Here is an 18051-nt window from a genome sequence, read left to right on the forward strand (position 1 = left end):
CCAATAGATCGTCTGCATACAGCAGGATCTTAAGAATATAGGAGCCCATACTGATTCCCTCTAACACATTTCTTAGGCGAATAGCTAAGGGTTCTAGTGCCAAGTTAAATAAGAGAGGGGACAACGGGCAACCCTGCCTTGTTCCCCGTCCTAAAGTGATTTTTTGAGATAGCTGGCCATTCACAATAAGAAAGGAAATTGGATTTCTATAGACTTTTTGAATAAATTGTAAGAATTGATTCTTAAAGCCAAATTCCTGTAGTACTCTAACTAAATGGGCCCAGGATATAGCATCGAATGCTTTTTCAGCATCTAAGGAAAGAATCGCACAATCATTTATCCAATTCTTTTTTCCTTTCTCATTTAAAAAATGAGAATAATCCAGAAAAGTCACTATTTTCCTTACATTCTTAATAGAAGTCCTAGATCTAATAAAACCGGTTTGATCTGTATGGATAATGTTATCCAGCAATGAGGAGAGCCTGTCAGATATAATAGCCATCAGAATTTTATAATCTGTGTTCAACACAGATATGGGCCTGTAAGAGGCTGGTTCTTCCGGATTTTTACCCTTTTTAAGAATTAACGTAATGTTGGCGGCTAAAAAGTAAGAAGAGATGGAGCTATCTGACTGGAAGTAGCTATTAAACAACCTTTCCAATGTAGGAATGATTTCCGGGGCTAGTATCCTATAAAATTCTATCGGGAGGGAATCTGGGCCGGGGGCCTTATTTAGTCGCATCTTATCTATCATTTTTTTTATTTCATCTGCCTCGATTGGAGCATTAAGCAATATCAAATCCTCTTCCTGAACTTGCGGTAGCTTTATATTTGACCAAAATCTCTCTTGTATATATACATTACTATCCTGCTTCGAATATAGTTTCTGATAATAGGAGAACAGAATTCTGCTAATTTCCATTGATTTCCGTTTGGGGTGGAGCTTGAGAACAGCATGCTCCAGAGCTGTGCGGTGACCAAGCACCGCTGAAAAAATCTTACCCGAGCTTTCTAACCACTTACCCCAGCAACCTAGTGGGGATATCAGTGTGGTAATACTCGCAGCCAGGAGGCCCTGGCTGTAGAGAAGCTGGAAAAGTCCCTATCTTTTATTGGACTGAATGTGTGCTGAATGAGTACCTGGCAGAAGGCACAAAGCTAAGCGGCAACATCCTGGGGTAATTAAATATCCTAAATACCCCCTACCTGGCTGTTAGAGTTCCGGAACCAGTGTGTGGTAGCTGGTTGCTGTACGGAGGACTAGGACCCGACACGCCACGGACAGCTTCCTGCAGTGCCTGACAGGAAGCCGGAGGAAAAGCTAGTGCCGGTGAGGAGGTTCGTCGCTTCGCGGAGGGATCCGTGCTGGGCCGACCAACCTCATCGGGAGCTGGGCTGCTGAGTCAAGGCGGTGGACCGGGTTCCTTGGGTTTGCTGGGAGCGAACACAGCCGCTTTGGGATAATCCGAGTGCCAGCACCAAACCGACGGGGAGCCTCCAGAAATTGTTGCTGCCGCAAGTATCACTACTGTATCTGCCTTTGTTTGTCATTAACTTTGCCAGACCGGCTGGTCTGAAGAGAGTCAGTTAACCTTTAAAGAGATTACTGTGTATTATGCTCTATGTCGGATACGCTGTTCATATATTTACTCAGGTCACCCTACTCCTTATATTTGGTATATAGGTGTTCTCCTATAAGGTGGCCTTACTAACTTTAGCTGACTGTTGAGGCAAAAATCCTACAAACGGCCTACTTCACTTTCTCTGTCTTTCTAAAGGGAAAGTTAAAGTCTGGAAGAAAACGAAAAGGATAAAAGCCGAAGTGAAAAGGGGAAACCTGATAATTTGCTATTCATACTTGCAGGGTGCTAATTAAGAGACATAAGAATTGTACTTTTTGAAGATCTTAAGGACATTTGTTTGGTATATGTGAAATTTAAAACCTTCATGTGAATATAGTATGAGGGGTGGCTTATTATCCCTATGTGCTACTTTTACTTTTACTTCTACTGCAATACATATATGTTAAACATATGGTTTATCTTTACCTATCTATATGTTGGAAAGTGGTGGTAACACCAATTTTTACCTTACCGGATTTTCTATGCTGAATCTGATAATTGAATAACATTTGCTAATATCTTTGCTTAATAGGCTGATTTGCCATTTTCTAGACAATTGTTTTTTTTTTTCTCTTTTTTTTTTTTTTTTTTTTTTGGCTATCCACGAAATTCCAAGGTGGAGAAGGGAGAGAAGGGGAAGAAAAGAGGAAAGAAAAAAAAAAAAAATCTCATATTTTGGGTTACTTGCTCATTAGGATTTATATATTGTAGCAGTTTCAAGAAAGATCGTTTTTTTTTTTTTTTTTCAACATTGGCTAGATTATAGGTGAAAAGGGAAGGGGACAAGAGGAAGGGGAAGGCAGGGAATTTATATAAACACTTGACAGGCTTAAATTTTTTTTTTTTTCTGTGTTTTTGCTTTTTTTTTTTTTTTTTTTTTTGTGGTTGGGTTTTTTTTTTTTTTTTTTTTAACCCCCTAGTTGGGGGATCACCTTATAATTTAAGATACTCACATTTATTAAAGGAGAAAAGGGGAGAAAAGGAAGAGAAAAGGGAAAAAAAAAAAGGAAAGAAAGAGGACCCAGAGGTCCATCACTTCAGCTAGTATAGCTTTTTACTTTCACAAGTGTTGTTTTTCGTGTCCTTGCAGTGGCGAGGCTCTTAATAGGTAGGTTCACATTTAGTATTAAATTTTCACTTGCACATTTAATCTATGGAAAAATTCGTCACACTGACGAAAAGAAATTCACCGGTGATGCCTGCTAGAGTAAAAGATAAAAAATCTAGAACAAATGATACCAGTCTTGATGTTACATTAGGTGAATTAACTCCCCCTTCCCTTGATATTCAAATGTTGATAACACAGCTATCAGCGGTGTTCTCACCTCAATTTGAAATGATTAAAAAAGAAATTGCGGGTATGACTACTGAATTGTCGTCCCTCTCCACCGAAGTCAGGCAGTTTTCTGCTAGGATCGGTGAAGCAGAGGACAGAATTTCTGACCTTGAAGACCGTATAAATGCTCAGGAAGTAATCATTCAAAAGCAGGATACCACAATTCAGAGTATGCAATTGCGCCTGGAGGATATGGAAGACCGCTCCAGACGTAATAACATACGCATTGTGGGACTTCCAGAAACTATGGAATATGAGGATTTAATGAAATTCACTTCATCTGAATTACCTTTAGCGTTAGGAATGCCAGCAGATTCTTTACCCATAGTAATAGAGAGAGCACACAGGATAGGTCCTAAGAGAACACAGTCTGACGGCACACCTAGGAGCAGAATGTGTATATTCAAAGTATTAAAGTTCCAAGACAAACTGGAATTATTAAAACTTTCTAGAAAGAATGGCCCTCTACAGCTGGGCAATAACAAGATCCTACTCTTCCAGGACTTCTCTAACGAGACGTCCACGAAGAGAAAGCTAATGGCTCCATTCTGCTCACAACTAATAAATAATGGATTTAAAGCCCGTATGGTCTACCCGGCCAAGGTAATAGTTGAAGATAGGGATTCTACACTTGCTTTTCAGGATATTGAAGATATCAAAAGGTTTATTAGTTCAAAAATTATAAAATGAAAATTGATACAGCCAAGTTATGCTTTATTATGAATAGATTAATGTTCGCCAGGCTATTTGTGGTATATATGTGGATGAATGGGGTGTGTGTTGGTAGATGTTATGTCATTTTAATTATTTTTAATTTTTTTTGCCTTTCCCCCCCCCCCGTTTTTTTTTTTTTTTTTTTTTTTTTTTTTTTTTTTTTTGTGTCCCTTCTCTCTCTCTCTTCTCTCTCTCGGCTATGTTTCATCCTTGGGAAAGTAGGAATGATTGAGTTAAAAGATCTTTTTAGGATGAAATGACTGGATTAAATTTATGTTCCTGGAATGTAGGAGGTATATCCTCCCCTAAGAAGAGAAAGCTTATAATTAAAACTCTTGCTAAGAAGAGACCAGATATTGCCTATATTCAAGAAACCCATCTTACCGATATAGAAGCTGCAAAACTCAAAATTAAATGGGTGGGTGAAGTTGTTGCCGCGGCAAGTATAGACAGGAAATGTGGAGTAGCGTTTTTATTGCATAAAGACCTTGACTACAAAATTTTACATATAGAGAAAGATCAAGAGGCAAGATATATCATACTCCAAATTCAAATCAATCAAGCAGTATATGTCTTATGTAATGTATATGGGCCCAATAAAAATAGTAAAAGTTTTTGGGAAAAAATAAAAATTAAGATCTTTCCCTTCGTGGGGGAAAAACTTATCTTAGCAGGGGATTTCAATATGACACTTTTTCCAGAATTAGACAGGTTCTGCAATACAGATGCTAAAGAGTATAAGAAAACTGCCAAATATTTTAGAACATTTTGCACAAAGTTGAAACTGGTCGATATCTGGAGAGTTAAACACCCTGATTCCTTGACATTTACTTGTGAATCGAGAGCCCATAGAACTTTTTCTAGGATCGATTTGTTTTTAATATCTGAGACTCTTTCAATTGTTCAAACTAATCCGGGAATTGGTGACATATTGATATCCGATCATGCAATAGTTCATCTCACTCTTCCCTCTTCATCTAGTTTCTCGAAAAGAACGCAATTTTTATATTTTCCACGATATCTTTTGAATAGTCCCAGATTTTCTAATTGGCTTAAGCAGAAATGGAGGGACTACTGTACACATAATATTGCTTTCTTCTCGGCTGATAGAATTGAGACTTTCTGGGAGACGGCCAAGGCTGTCTTACGAGGTGAAATTATGAGTTATCTAATAAATAGTAAGAAAAAGGCTAGGGCTCGAGAACTTCAGCTTTCTAATAGTGTTAGAAATGCTTACAGAAAATTTTTTGAGGAGCGTTCTATAAGTAAGTGGAATAAATATCAGGAGGCGAGAAGAGAAAGAGATGTTTTTTTAGACCAGAAATCCCATATTGAAGAATCAAAACTCAATAGCCAATTTAGAAGTCTTTATGGAGATTCAACTAAATACCTAGCAAAATTAATAAAAAATAGAAAGAAAAAGAATTTTATTCTAACTATGAAAGAAGATGGTGTATGCCATACAGAATCAATTTATTTTCTTTAACTACAGTCACCACGGTACCATATGGTTTCTCCTATGCAAATATTCCTCCTTAACGTCGGTCGAATGACTGGAGTAGGCGGAGCCTAGGAGGGATCATGTGACCAGCTTTGCTGGGCTCTTTGCCATTTCCTGTTGGGGAAGAGAATATCCCACAAGTAAGGATGACGCCGTGGACCGGACACACCGTTGGAGAAAGTAATTTATCAGGTAAACATAAATTCTGTTTTATATCCTTAATGACCAATAGCCTTTAAGGGGCGGAACAATTCTCAATAGCCCCTGTTAACATTTAAAGGGCAATAGTAATAAGGGCTTATGGGTACTAAATAACACTAAAAATACACATTATATATATATATATATAAATTCAAGCATATTTGTTATTAAAAAAACAAAAGTTTCATCCAAGTTAATTAACCAATTCCAAACCTGTTTTGATTATACAAGGAAATTGGAAAGTTGTTTAAAATTGAATGCCCTTTCTAAATTCTGAACGAAAAAATGTGGGTTTTATGTCCCTTTTACTACATGCAGCGTTCTGAAATGCGCACAAAATAAATCAGCTTGTTGACTTAGGTCTAATCAGTCTGCAACAAAAGCATTTGTGTGCTGTTGCAATATGATCACAGACTAATGAGTAGATAGTTAGAAACTTTTAAAGGGACAGTATACTATAAAATTGTTTTTCCCTTAAAGTATCTCAAATTACTAGTTTTACCAGCTGCAGAGTATAAAATGTATGAGATTTCCTTTTTAAAAGCTTATTTGTGTATATGAATTAGCTGATTTTGTGTTTTGAAGCCATAACCTAGTAAAATGGGTTGACCTTGTAGACATAAAATCAGATCTCATTACTTTATTACATTGTGTACATATACCTGCTTCTTTATCTTACATCTGTCCATAAACCAATCACCAATACTTGGAGAGAACAATGGAAAATTAACATTTTATTACCTTATCTCTTCTATAACCCACTGGGAGTGTAATTTCCTTCCTAAGATAGAGAGAGTCCACGGCTTTATTCCTTAACGTTGGGATATACAACACCTTGCCACAAGGAGGAGGCAAAGACACCCCAGCCACTTTAGAAGGTGGCAAAGAAGTGTCAGATGATTTGGAGAGTCCTGAAAAAGGGTATCTGCTCTTCGAGATAGGACTGGAATTTTAAGTAGTCATGTCAACCTCTCAGTGAGAGTATTGATGAAAGTTAGTGTCTGGAGATGCAGGGAAAGTTTTTCTGTGAAACCATCCAGACTACTGCTAACCGCTCCTAAGCAATCAGTGTTGACGAGTTTTACTGCCTGCTTTCTCTCACTCAAGTCCATGTCAGGAGCGCAGCTATAAGACTGTCACACTTGAGAGGCTGTGTTCTGTTCCACAGCATGGATCCTGGAGGTAAGATTGTTTCAATTTTTACACATAAAATGCTATAACGGGGTTATAGTGTGGCTCCTTTATACCTTGATAGGATTCAGGGTTAATATCCTCTGAAGGGGGTTTATTGAACAGTTGTGGTTAATTAATCAGTGTATTAATTATTTACATTACATTGTGTGATTTTTTTTTTTCCTGGGCTGATAGACTGTGTTTTTGGCTGGAACAAACAGGTTTCACATTTAAGTTTCACTTTTGTTTTTGAAAGTGTTGCACAGCTCCTATTACTTGCTGTACTTGTAATAACAGGGGAAGTACTGTCTTGCACTCCATGTGACTGGGTGTGGTCTATGTTCATTTCCTCCATTCCGGCTGAGACTTGAACCTGAGAAGTGTGTTTCCTCTGTTAACTGTCTGGGTCTAGAAGGTGGTGAGTGCCCCGGCCATTGGGAGTATAAAGGTGCAGTTTTCTATAATAAAAAGCGTTTTTATTTGTGTCCTTCTGTGGGTATAACCTGAACTATGGAGGACTCTGACATGTTAGAAGGTACTCCTTCTGTACTAAATCATACCTGTTTATATTATGAGGAGGCCGTGGTTTTCCCGCCCACTCAATTATGTTCCACATGCCTGAAAACCGTTATAAAGTCTAAGAAGGGAGACAAGCCTGCTAAGGCTCTTAGTCACTCTGAGCCGTCTACCTCTCAGGACTCTGCGTCCCGTGAGATTACTACCCTTGCTACATTATCCACTCTACATGCAGTTCCCCGTATCACATCTAATCCTCCATCCGCAGGGGGCCTTCTTCCTGCGGACTTTGCCACACAGTTACAAACGGGGGTGTCTGCGGCCCTCAGTGCATTACCTCGCTCTAGCAAACGCAAGAGAAAGGTTAAACATAGCTCTCCTGACCCGGAGTCATCTAAATATTTATCGGATTTAGCTATTATATCCCAGTTATCCGATGATGGGTAAACTTTCTGGGTCGGAGTCCTTAGCGTCTAAGCCTCCTGCTGCGGAGGAACCATCCTTTAGATTTAAAATTGAGCACTTGAGTTTTTTATTAAAGGAGGTAGTGTCTACGCTAGAGGTTCCAGAGGCAGCGCTGCCTGAAGAACCTATGTTACCTAAATTAGACAGAGTTTACGGAGACAGGAAAGTTCCTTTGACTTTTCCTGTGCCAGTTAAAATGGCAAACATTATTAAGAGCGAATGGGAAAGAATTGGTTCTTTCTTTTCCTCCTCGTCTACTTTTTAAAAGTTGTTCCTGGTCCCAGACTCTCAACTGGATTTGTGGGGCTCCATTCATGAGGTGGATGGTGCTATCTCTACGCTTGCTAAACGTACTACTATACCTCTTGAGGATAGTTCTAAGTTCAGAGAGCCGATGGATAAAAAAATGGAAAACTTTCTGAGAAAGATGTTTCAACATACGGGATTTTTGTTTCAACCAGCCGCTGCAGTTGCCACTGTTGCCGGAGCGGCTACCTACTGGTGCGACTCTGTGTCTGAACTCATTGAGGTGGAGTCTACCCTTGAGGATATTCAAGACAGAATTAAAGCTCTGAGAATTGCTAATTATTTTATCTGTGATGCGAACATGCAAATTATTCGCCTAAATGCAAAGGCTTCTGGCTTTGCGGTGCTAGCCCGCTGGGCGCTCTGGTTGCAGTCTTGGTCTGTGGATATTACTTCTATGTTCAGACTCCTTTCTCTTCCCATCAAAGCAAAGAGTTTATTTGGTCCAGGCCTGGACTCCATTATTTCTACGGTTACTGGAGGCAATGGTGCCTTTCTACTGAAAGATAAGAAGAACAAATCTAAGGGATGACAATCTTCTAATTTTCGTTCTGACAAATCCCAACAACAACAATCCTCCTTAAAGCCCGAGCAACCCAAGAGTACTTGGAAGCCGGCTCGGTCCTGGAATAAATCCAAGCAGAATAAGATGCCCGCTGAAAACAAATCGGCATGAAGGTATGGCCCCCGATCCGGAATCGGATTGTGTAGGGGGCAGACTGTCTCTTTTTTCAGATGCCTGGTTTAAAGACGTACAGGATCCGTGGGTCCTGGAGCTGGTATCTCAGGGATACAAGATAGGCTTCAAATTTCATCCCTAAGCGGCAGATATGCAGCAAGTGGGGGATGCCGGAGATAGATCTCATGGCATCCCATCTCGATACCAAGCTACCCAGGTAAGGGCAGAGGGATCCCCAAGCGGATCTAATAGATGCACTAGCAGTGCCCTGGAGGTTCAAACTCATATATCTTTTTTCTCTATTACCGCTTCTTCCACGAGTGGTGGCCCGCATCAAGCTGGAGCGGGTATCAGTAATCCTGATTTCTCCATTGTGGCCGCAAAGTCGCAGATCTAGTGGGGATGTCCTCATCTCCTCCGTGGAAGTTACCTTGTTGCACAGACCTGCTGATTAAAGGTCCATTTGTTCATCCAAATCTAGATCATCTGAGACTGACTGCGTGGAGATTGAACGCTTAGTCTTAGCCAAGAGAGGTTTCTCTGAGAGTGTCATTGATACTCTTATTCAAGCTAGTAAACAAGTTACTCAGCGTATCTACCACAAGGTGTGCAGGACCTACTTATTCTGGTGTGAAGAGTGTGGTTTTTCCTGGCACAGAGTTAAGGCTGCCAGGATCTTATCTTTTCTCCAGAACGGGCTGGTGAAGGTACTTTCTGCTAGTTCCCTGAGGGGATAGATTTTGGCCCTGTCGATTTTATTGCACAAGAGACTGGCTGAGCTTCCAGGTGTGCAGTCCTTTGTTAAGGCTCTGATTAGGATCAGACCTGTGTTTATATCTGGGGCTCCTCCTTGGAGCCTAAATCATCTTCTTCGGTTTTTGCAACAGGTTCCGTTTGAGACTCTGCATTCCGTTGACATTAAATGTTTATCTTGGAAGGTTCTCTTTTTATTGGCTATTGCCTCTGCGCACAGGGTTTTTGAGATCTCTGCTTTGCAATGTGAGCCCCATTATCTGAATTTTCATGCAGATAAGGCAGTTTAAAATTAGTATAAAATTAGGTTTTCTTGCTAAGGTTGTGTCAGATCGCAACATCAATCAGGAGATTGTGGTTCCTTCCTTGTGTCCTTATCCTTCTTCATCGAAGGAACGCTTTCTTCACAATTTAGATGTGGTTCGCACCTTGAAGTTCTAGCTTCAGGCTACTAAGGAGTTTAGACAATCTTCCTCTTTTTTAATCTATTCGGGGAAGCGTAAGGGGCAGAAGGCTAATTCGACTTCCCTATCTTTTTTGTTAAGGAGTGTCATCCGCTTAGCTTACGAGACAGTGGGACATGGTCGTCCTGAGAGGATAACGGCTCATTCTACTAGAGCAGTGGCTTCCTCTTGGGCCTTTAAGAACGAGGCCTCTATGGATCAGTTTTGTAAGGGGGCTACCTGGTCCTGCTTACATACTTTTTCAAAATTTTAAAAGTTTTATGTTTTTGCTTCGGCTGAAGCAACTTTCGGGAGAAAAGTTTTGCAGGCTGTGGTGCCCTCAGAATAGGGTCCGCCTCTTCCTTTTTGTTCCCTCCCATTATTCATTCAGTGTCCTCTGGAGCTTGACTATAGTTTTCCCAACAGTATGGAATGAAGCCGTGGACTCTCCCTATCTTAGGAAGGAAAACATAATTTATGCTTACCAGATAAATTCCTTCCTTCTGGATAGGGAGAGTCCACGGCCCTGTCTGTTTTTCTTGTTTATGGACGGTCCGGTTTTATTTATTTGATTCTTCTGGCTCCATTTATACCCTGTTTCTCCTACTTTTCCTTGTTCCCTTGGCAGAATGACTGGGGTAATGAGGAAGTGGGAGGGATATTTAAAGGGACAGTCTACCATAGAATTGTTATTGTTTTAAAAGATAGATAGTCCCTTTATTACCCATTCCCCAGTTTTGCATAACCAACACAGTTATATTAATGTACTTTTTACCTCTGTGATTACCTTGTATCTAGGAACCTTCTTCCAGCCCCCTGATCACATGACTGTGACTGTTTATTATCTATTGTCTTAAATTTAGCATTGTTTTGTGCTAGAACTTAAATAACCCCCTGTGCCTGAACACAGTGTTATCTATATGGCCCACGTGTACTTTCTGTCTCTTTGTGTTGAAAAGAGATTTAAAAAGCAAGTGATAAGAGCATATGAGCCTACCTTTGTTTAGTTTAAACTCAGAATACCAAGAGAAAAAAGCGAATTTGATGATAAAAGTAAATTGGAAAGTTGATTAAAATTAAAAGTCCTATCTGAATAATGAAAGTTTAATTTATACTAGACTGTCCATTTAAACCTTTGGCTGGGGTGTCTGCCTCCTCCTGGTGGCCAGGTGTTGTATTTCCCAACAGTAAGGAATGAAGCCGTAGACTCTCCCTATCCGGAAGGAAAGAAATTTATCTGGTAAACATAAATTATGTTTTCTTCTACTGGCTGTGTTAACACAACTTGTCCTTAAGGCCAAAAACTTTCAGGATGGGTGAGGATACCACAGGCTAAATAAACTATTTCAAATGCCAATATAAGGTTAATGGAAATACTTGTAAACAATTTAATACATTCCAGCAGGTAAAGTGGATCATTGGGAACACATTAAAGGGGAGAATTTTTTTTAGTAAACTGTCTCCTTAAGATTTTAGAATTGCCAGGTACCATTGTTTTGTGTCCCATGCTGGCAGTAGCAGTCTGATGCTATTTTCTTTGGAGAAGCCATAAGATTATAATCTTCTCCCTAGTTCTGAGGCATAAAATTCATCTGTCCTAGGAAGGCCACTAGTTTACATACTGCACTATGAGTCAATACTTTGCCATGGTGGGTTTCTATCTTGATTGGTTTCAGTTGTTGGCCTTCCCTGGCAGGACCGTCTTTAACACAGGGCAAAAGGGGCAGCTGCCCTGGGCCCAGTCTCTGTTGAGGGGCCCAAGAGTCCTAAAAAAAAAAAAAAAAAAAAAAAAATTTTTTTTTTTTTAATGGTTTATACCAGACTGCTGATGTGACATGGGGAACACACACATTCAGTCCTAATACTGTCACAGTCAAAAGTACTCTGCTTATATTTTTTTTAAAAACTGTGCCAGACCGTGACGGTGTCATGTGACATGCCAAGCTAGTGCCATGTGCTGTTTTAGATGTGCACTGTGCAGCACTGAATGCAGAGCCCTAACTCGGCATCCAGCCATTTCCCACTGAATCAGAAAAGGTCCTACTGGGGTTACCACTGTTACCAGGTAACTGCTCTGGTGGTGGGGATTGTTTCTGGGTAGGGCTGACTGTAGGCGCATGCAGCAGAAAGCTGGAGCGGCAGGCACATGAGGATTTGAGCATCTGTGCAGCTGCATACACTGCTCTCTTCAGTCTTGAGGCTGTGTGACTCATCTCACACTGTATCCATGCAGCCTTGGACAGACAGCATCCAGTCTACTGGTCCCCTTAGCCCTGCTCTTTCTGCTGTGGCCCTAAGATCAACTAACTGAAGTTTGTCAGGGGAATAGTGCTTTGTAGAAAGGTGTCAGTGGGAAGAATAAGTGAGTGCACACACGCCCCTCCCCATGCAGCATTGTCTAGTTCAGGGTGAGAGGGAACTTGTTCCTAGCAAAGAAGCGACATGTGCTGGTGTGGCTGGTGTATAGCGTCATGCTGATACTTCACACATTAATGTAAGGTTTATTTTTATAGTTTTTATTTTCTCTCTGTCTCAGATTTTACAGCTTCCCATGGTAGTTCTGCTGTTCCAGTCAGTAAATTTATATTTGTCTGCACCTCCATGCTTCCTCCTTTACCTTGCTTTGCTCCTGTTGGCTGCCCTAAATCTCTTTAACCAGCTAACCTCACACCAGAATCACATTCAAAAGAATATTAAATGAATCCACAGGGGAGGAATTTATATATTTATTTACTTATTTGTACTGCATAGGTCCAGTTTCACATATTGCAATTTTTTTTTTTTTTAAATGATTAGCCCAGCAGTGGATGATCCACCACTGGGCTAATAATAAAAAAAATTGATTTAGTTGTTTTTTGGGATGTTGGGGTGGAGAGCGAAATTGCATGGGGTGGGGGGGGGGGGCAAGAAATTTTTTGTCCAGGGTCCAATCAATATTAAAGACGGCCCTGTTCCCTGGTAATAAATGTATTGTTGTCAGCTTCTGAATAAGAATCTCTGATTTTGGTATCTCAAACATGCAGTGAGTGGACTTCAGTTCACCTTCCCATTCTTCCATGCTTGGTCATCCGTTGGGTCTCGGGCTCCATCGTTACCACCCTATGGTTCACTGACTCATTACGGTCAGCTTACATCATTGCCATCCACAAGGGTCACAGATTTTCCCCAATCTGTTTCCAGCCACAGTTGTCCCCTGGGTCACAGACTCACCCTTTACTGGTTTCTGCTTGTCTTAACCTCATTCATAATTAAAAGAGCAAAGCTTCTTATGTGGAAAGGAGTTCAAAAGATTTATCTTCCCCGCTCCACCTTCCTTTCTTCCCTGGGGCTCCCCTAAAGCTTCACAACATGGGTGGATTGCTGGAATAATAACTCATCTTAATTAACCTTTCATGGGCAGTAATCAACTTTTAGCCAGATCAACATATAGTGTTGTATTTACATGAGAAATAGAACATGTACTGAAAATATAAAGTAACCAGAAGTAATATTTTGGCTCTTGATTTGTCAGGCCCTGCTTTATAGGAGGTTTAGCACTATATTGAAGTATTTGCATCACTGCCGTTTGTGTTAATAGTAACAATGATCCATAACATTATATAAACACATACAAAAGGGATTCTCCCTGACAGTTGAAAAATGCATTTTCTTTCAGATTTTGGCTTGTCAATAAATTTGAAATGAAGATTTATTTTATTTATGCATTTTACTGAGAAGATTTTAGATCGATGGAAAGCAACAAGCTGTGTTGGAAAAGTAAAAGCTAATGGGAACTAAAACAAAAGGGATAGAGAATGAGGAATGAGATTAAAAAAAAAAACACGCAGAGGAGGTGGAAAAATTGGAGAAGTGCAGGAGGAGGCGAAAAGGGGACAGATGAAAGACTGAGACGGAGAATAAGAGCAGAGTAAGAGAGAACATGAGAGCGGAGTGAGAGATTGCATTCCTGGCTGTTTGTGGCTTCAGCGCTTTGATCTCCTGCCAAGGGAACCTGCAAGGTCAGAGCCGGCAGCACCAAAGTTCCGGAATTAGGAGGCTGTGGAATGTCGGAGTGGATGCAGAAAGTGTGTGCAGTGTGTTTGGCGCATCCACTGATGCAATGCAACTGACAGGCAATTATTATTTTATTTTATTGTACAACACACATCAGATGTGTATACAGAGGATGATTAATAACGTTTTCTAATGTAAGGAATCGTACAAAGAGAGCAAATCAGATTGGGATTGATTTGTATTCCAACTCATTTGTTTGCTACTATATATAAAAAAAATAGACTGTTAATCCATAAAATATGAAAACTGTTTTTATTAACAGACAATGTCAATATTTAGCCGATTTGTTTGTGAAGCAAGTTTATCTGCAGTTTCATATGTTTAAAATATATAACAGCAGAGCTTCTTAAAGGGACAGTGCGCTGTAAAATTATCTTTACATTAATTTATTTCGAATGACTTGATATACCAGCTGCATAGCATAAAATGGATGAGAAATTGTTCCTTTAGGATTATTATTTTTTTTTTTTTAAACCACAACCCTTCAAAACGGGTTTTTTGCAGGGAAATTAGATTTCCTTTGTTTATCACTTTATGTACACACACTTCTTTATATTTTCGGTCTGTTTACCAAAGCTCAATACTTAGAACAGTTGAAAATTAACATTTTATTGCTTATCTCTTATACCTCCTACGGGAAGTGTTTTCTGCTGCTGGCTGTGTTTACACAGGTTTTCTTTAACCTATACTTAAAGGGACAGTCAACTCCAACATTTTTATTGTTTAAAAAGATAGATAATCCCTTTATTATCCATTCCCCAGTTTTGCATAACCAACACTGTTATAATAATATACTTTTTACCACTGTGATTACTTTGTATCTAAGCACCTTCTGACACCCCCCTGATCACATGACATTTTATTTATTATCTATTGACTTTCATTTTAGCCAATTAGTGCAGTGTCTGCCACAAGCCACAGGCGTGATCACAATGTTATCTCTATGGCTCACATGAACTAGTACTCCCCTATTGTGAAAAGCAAATAAAAAAAGTATGTGATAAGAGGCGGCTTTAGAAATGATCATATAAGCCTACCTAGGTTTAGCTTTCAACTAAGAATACCAAGAGAACAAAGCACATTTCATGATAAAAGTAAATTGGAAAGTTGTTTAAAATTACATGCCCTATCTGAATTATGAAAGTTTATTTTTGACTAGACAGTCCATTTAAAGGGACACTATACACTAGATTTTTCTTTGCATAAATGTTTTGTAGCTGATCCATTTATATAGAAAATCTGGGTGTGTTTTTGTAAAAATGTATAGTTTTGCTTATTTTTTAATTAAAATGGTGCTTATTTTCAGACCCCTAACCAAGCCTCAATGTTTTACAGGTATTGTAATGTATACAGACTTCAGACTGCTTCTGTTTGTATAATGGATCTTCTCATATGCACGGGAGGGGAGAGGTTCTGCTATCATCCCCTTTCAGTGGATGTCCCAGGCTGCTAACCTTATTAACAGTGTTAAACTGGGAGCTTCTAAGCAAGTTTTTAAAAGGTTTTACACTGGATTTTTAGATCACTATATGTGCATATTATTCTTTATAGTAGTGTCTATTACATGCAGTTAAATGAAAATTGGTGTATACTGCCCCTTTAAGTAAATAAACTTTCAAAATAGGTAGGGATGCCATAGGAAAAAAATCAGCTATTTCAAATGCCAAAATAAAGTAACATTAGTTATTTGTAAACATTTCAATAAACTCCATCTTCATTGGAAACAAATTAAGGTCACTTTAAAGCAGAAAGCTAAACTCCAGCCAGGAGTTACTACTTTTACAAAGGTTTAGCTATACTCTACTTGTGTTTGAGTGACCTCCAGTGGCGGTTGGTTGGAACAGCGGTTAGATTGGAAGGCACTCCTAGCCCATTTAAGAAAATTGGAGATTTTAAATATATTTTGTTATATTCATTTGTATACACTAAGAGGTTGGGAGGCAGTTTGGAGCTATGATGTGTTTTCATTAATGAATGAGCCTTTATTAATTCTGAGACTTGAATATTTTAGATTACTATTAAAGGTAAAGGTACATGAAACCCAAATTTTTTTCTTTCATTATTATACAAGTTCAAACTACTTTACATTTTTCTTCTACAGGTACAAATCCCCAAATCCAGAATTCCACAACTTACTCTAAAAAAAATTAATTAAAAAAATTTGGATTTCAAATACATTTATCAAAAATTACCCCCCCCCCCCCTTCTGCCTGTGACTTTGATTTGATTTTTGTGTTCTAAAATGCAAATATAGTCTATATATATATTAATGACCTTTCTGATTACGGTACTGTACTCTTTTTCTGATGGTGCTATGGGGTCAATTTATCAAACTCTTCGTCAGGCTTTGTGAGAACCTGCAGTCAGTATTTATCAAGCAGCGGCCATCCTACCCTCTTCCCCATCTCTTAGGTGGAGAATTTAAATCTCCCCGGTCTCGTCCGCCCGGGGAGATTGACAGCTCCTGCCCGCGCATCATTGGCTTTTTTTCCTGTGTCTGTTGATAAAATAATGTGATGCCAGGCGCAGTGAGTAACTATTTTGGCTACACATTAAGGCCAATAATTGCATTTATATAAGTCTTCTGTTATTTATTTATTACGTTAATACACCACGTATGGATATGTATGAGAGTAAGACATGTTTTCACTTAAAGGGATACTAAAACCAATTTTCTTTATTTGATGTTTCAGATAGAGCAAACAATTTTAAGCAACTTTCTAATTTACTCCTATTATTAATTTTTTCTTTGTACTCTTGCTATCTTTATTTGAAAAAGCAGGAGTCTAAGCTTAGGAGCCAGCATATTTTTGGTTCAGAACCCTGGGTAGCGCTTGCTGAATGTGGCCCAGGGTGCTGAACCAAAAATGGGCCGGATCCTAAGCTTAGATTCCTGCTTTTTCAAATAAAGATAGCAAGAGAACAAAGAAAAAATTAATAATAGGAGTAAATTAGAAAGTTGCTTAAAATTGCTTGCTCTATCTGAATCATGAAATTAAAAAGAATTGGGGTTAGTATCCCTTTAAGGACCATTAACTACAGTAAAATTGGACAATCAACAATTATATAGTACAAGACAATGCAATAACATTACTTTGACTTTAAACGTTTTCTTTCCCTACATGATAGCAATGCCTATAATAAAACAGACATTAAAGGGACATTATGCAGTCATATTTTCTATCCTTTATTCTATTTTGCTACTTCCGTTCAGTTATTGTACCCCTTGTCACTTTTTTTGTATTTTGTTTTGTATTTGTGTACCTGAATATGCACCTGCAGGTGGTGCTGTTTGGGGGGTTTGTTGAAACCGTTTCATTTTTGCAGCAAATACAATGTAAAGCAATAAAATAAAAGCTATGTCAATTATAGCCTTGTATCTTTTCTCTTTCAGGCAAAAAGAGCAGTACAGAGAGGGGCCACAGCTGTTATCTTTGATGTCTCAGAAAATCCTGATGCTGTAGAGCAGGTAAGAGTCAGCATAACTGGCAAACAAAGATGGCAGAAGAAGCTGGGTGAAGGGGCGGCCTGACTCTTGCTGTGTCAGCTCCTACATTCATTTCTCACTGAGGTGATTAAATAATTAGTGAATCTCATTAACTGTCTACAGATCAGCGGTAACGATTTCCCACGCGCTGTTGTATCCCATCTCATGCTGTAGGTATGCTCAGTGCACAGGCCACAGCGAAAGCTGTCACAGGGCGGGAGAATAGAGAAGGACAACAGAGCACATCAGGCTCTTGTTAAATGTCACCATTTAGACACCAATCAGGAAGCGCTACCCAGGTACTAAACCAAAAATAGGCCAGCTCCTAAGCTTCCATTCCTGCTTTTCAAATAAAGAAACAAAAAGACCAAAAACATTTATAATAGAAGTAAATTAGAAAGTTGCTTTAAAAAGAAAATTTGGGTTTCATATCCCTTTAAAGGCGCCACTATTACACTTGGTGCCTGACACCCCTTTAATATAAGTAGAAGTGTCCTGTTTCACCACTCTTAAAGGGACAGTCAACACCAGAATTGTTGTTGTTTTCAAAGATAGATAATCCCTTTTATTACCCATTCCCCAGTTTTGCATAACCAACACTGTTATATTAATATATTTTTTACCTCTGTGATTAACTTGTATATATGCCCCCTGATCACTAAATTTTATTTATTATCTATTGACTTTAATTTTAGCCAATTAGTTTTTTTGGACTTTACTGTCCCTTTAACTGTGCCTCTCCTCTGCAACATAGTCACTGCTAAACAAGGATCGGTAGGGAACACATTAATACATCAGTTAA

The 18051-nt window shown here is 39.1% G+C and overlaps 1 protein-coding gene across 2 annotated transcripts in view; it reads left to right on the forward strand.

The window, feature by feature from the left end:
• ZNRF3 (zinc and ring finger 3) overlaps nucleotides 1-18051 on the forward strand; it is a 336577-nt gene that overhangs the window by 290131 nt on the left and 28395 nt on the right. For both annotated transcript variants that reach the window (XM_053701670.1, XM_053701671.1), the window contains exon 3: nucleotides 17157-17231. In XM_053701670.1, the coding sequence (XP_053557645.1) occupies nucleotides 17157-17231 (75 nt within the window). The remainder of the gene's footprint in view (nucleotides 1-17156; nucleotides 17232-18051) is intronic.

This window comes from Bombina bombina, chromosome 2 (assembly GCF_027579735.1).
Source record: "Bombina bombina isolate aBomBom1 chromosome 2, aBomBom1.pri, whole genome shotgun sequence".
Classification (NCBI taxonomy): Eukaryota; Metazoa; Chordata; class Amphibia; order Anura; family Bombinatoridae; genus Bombina; species Bombina bombina.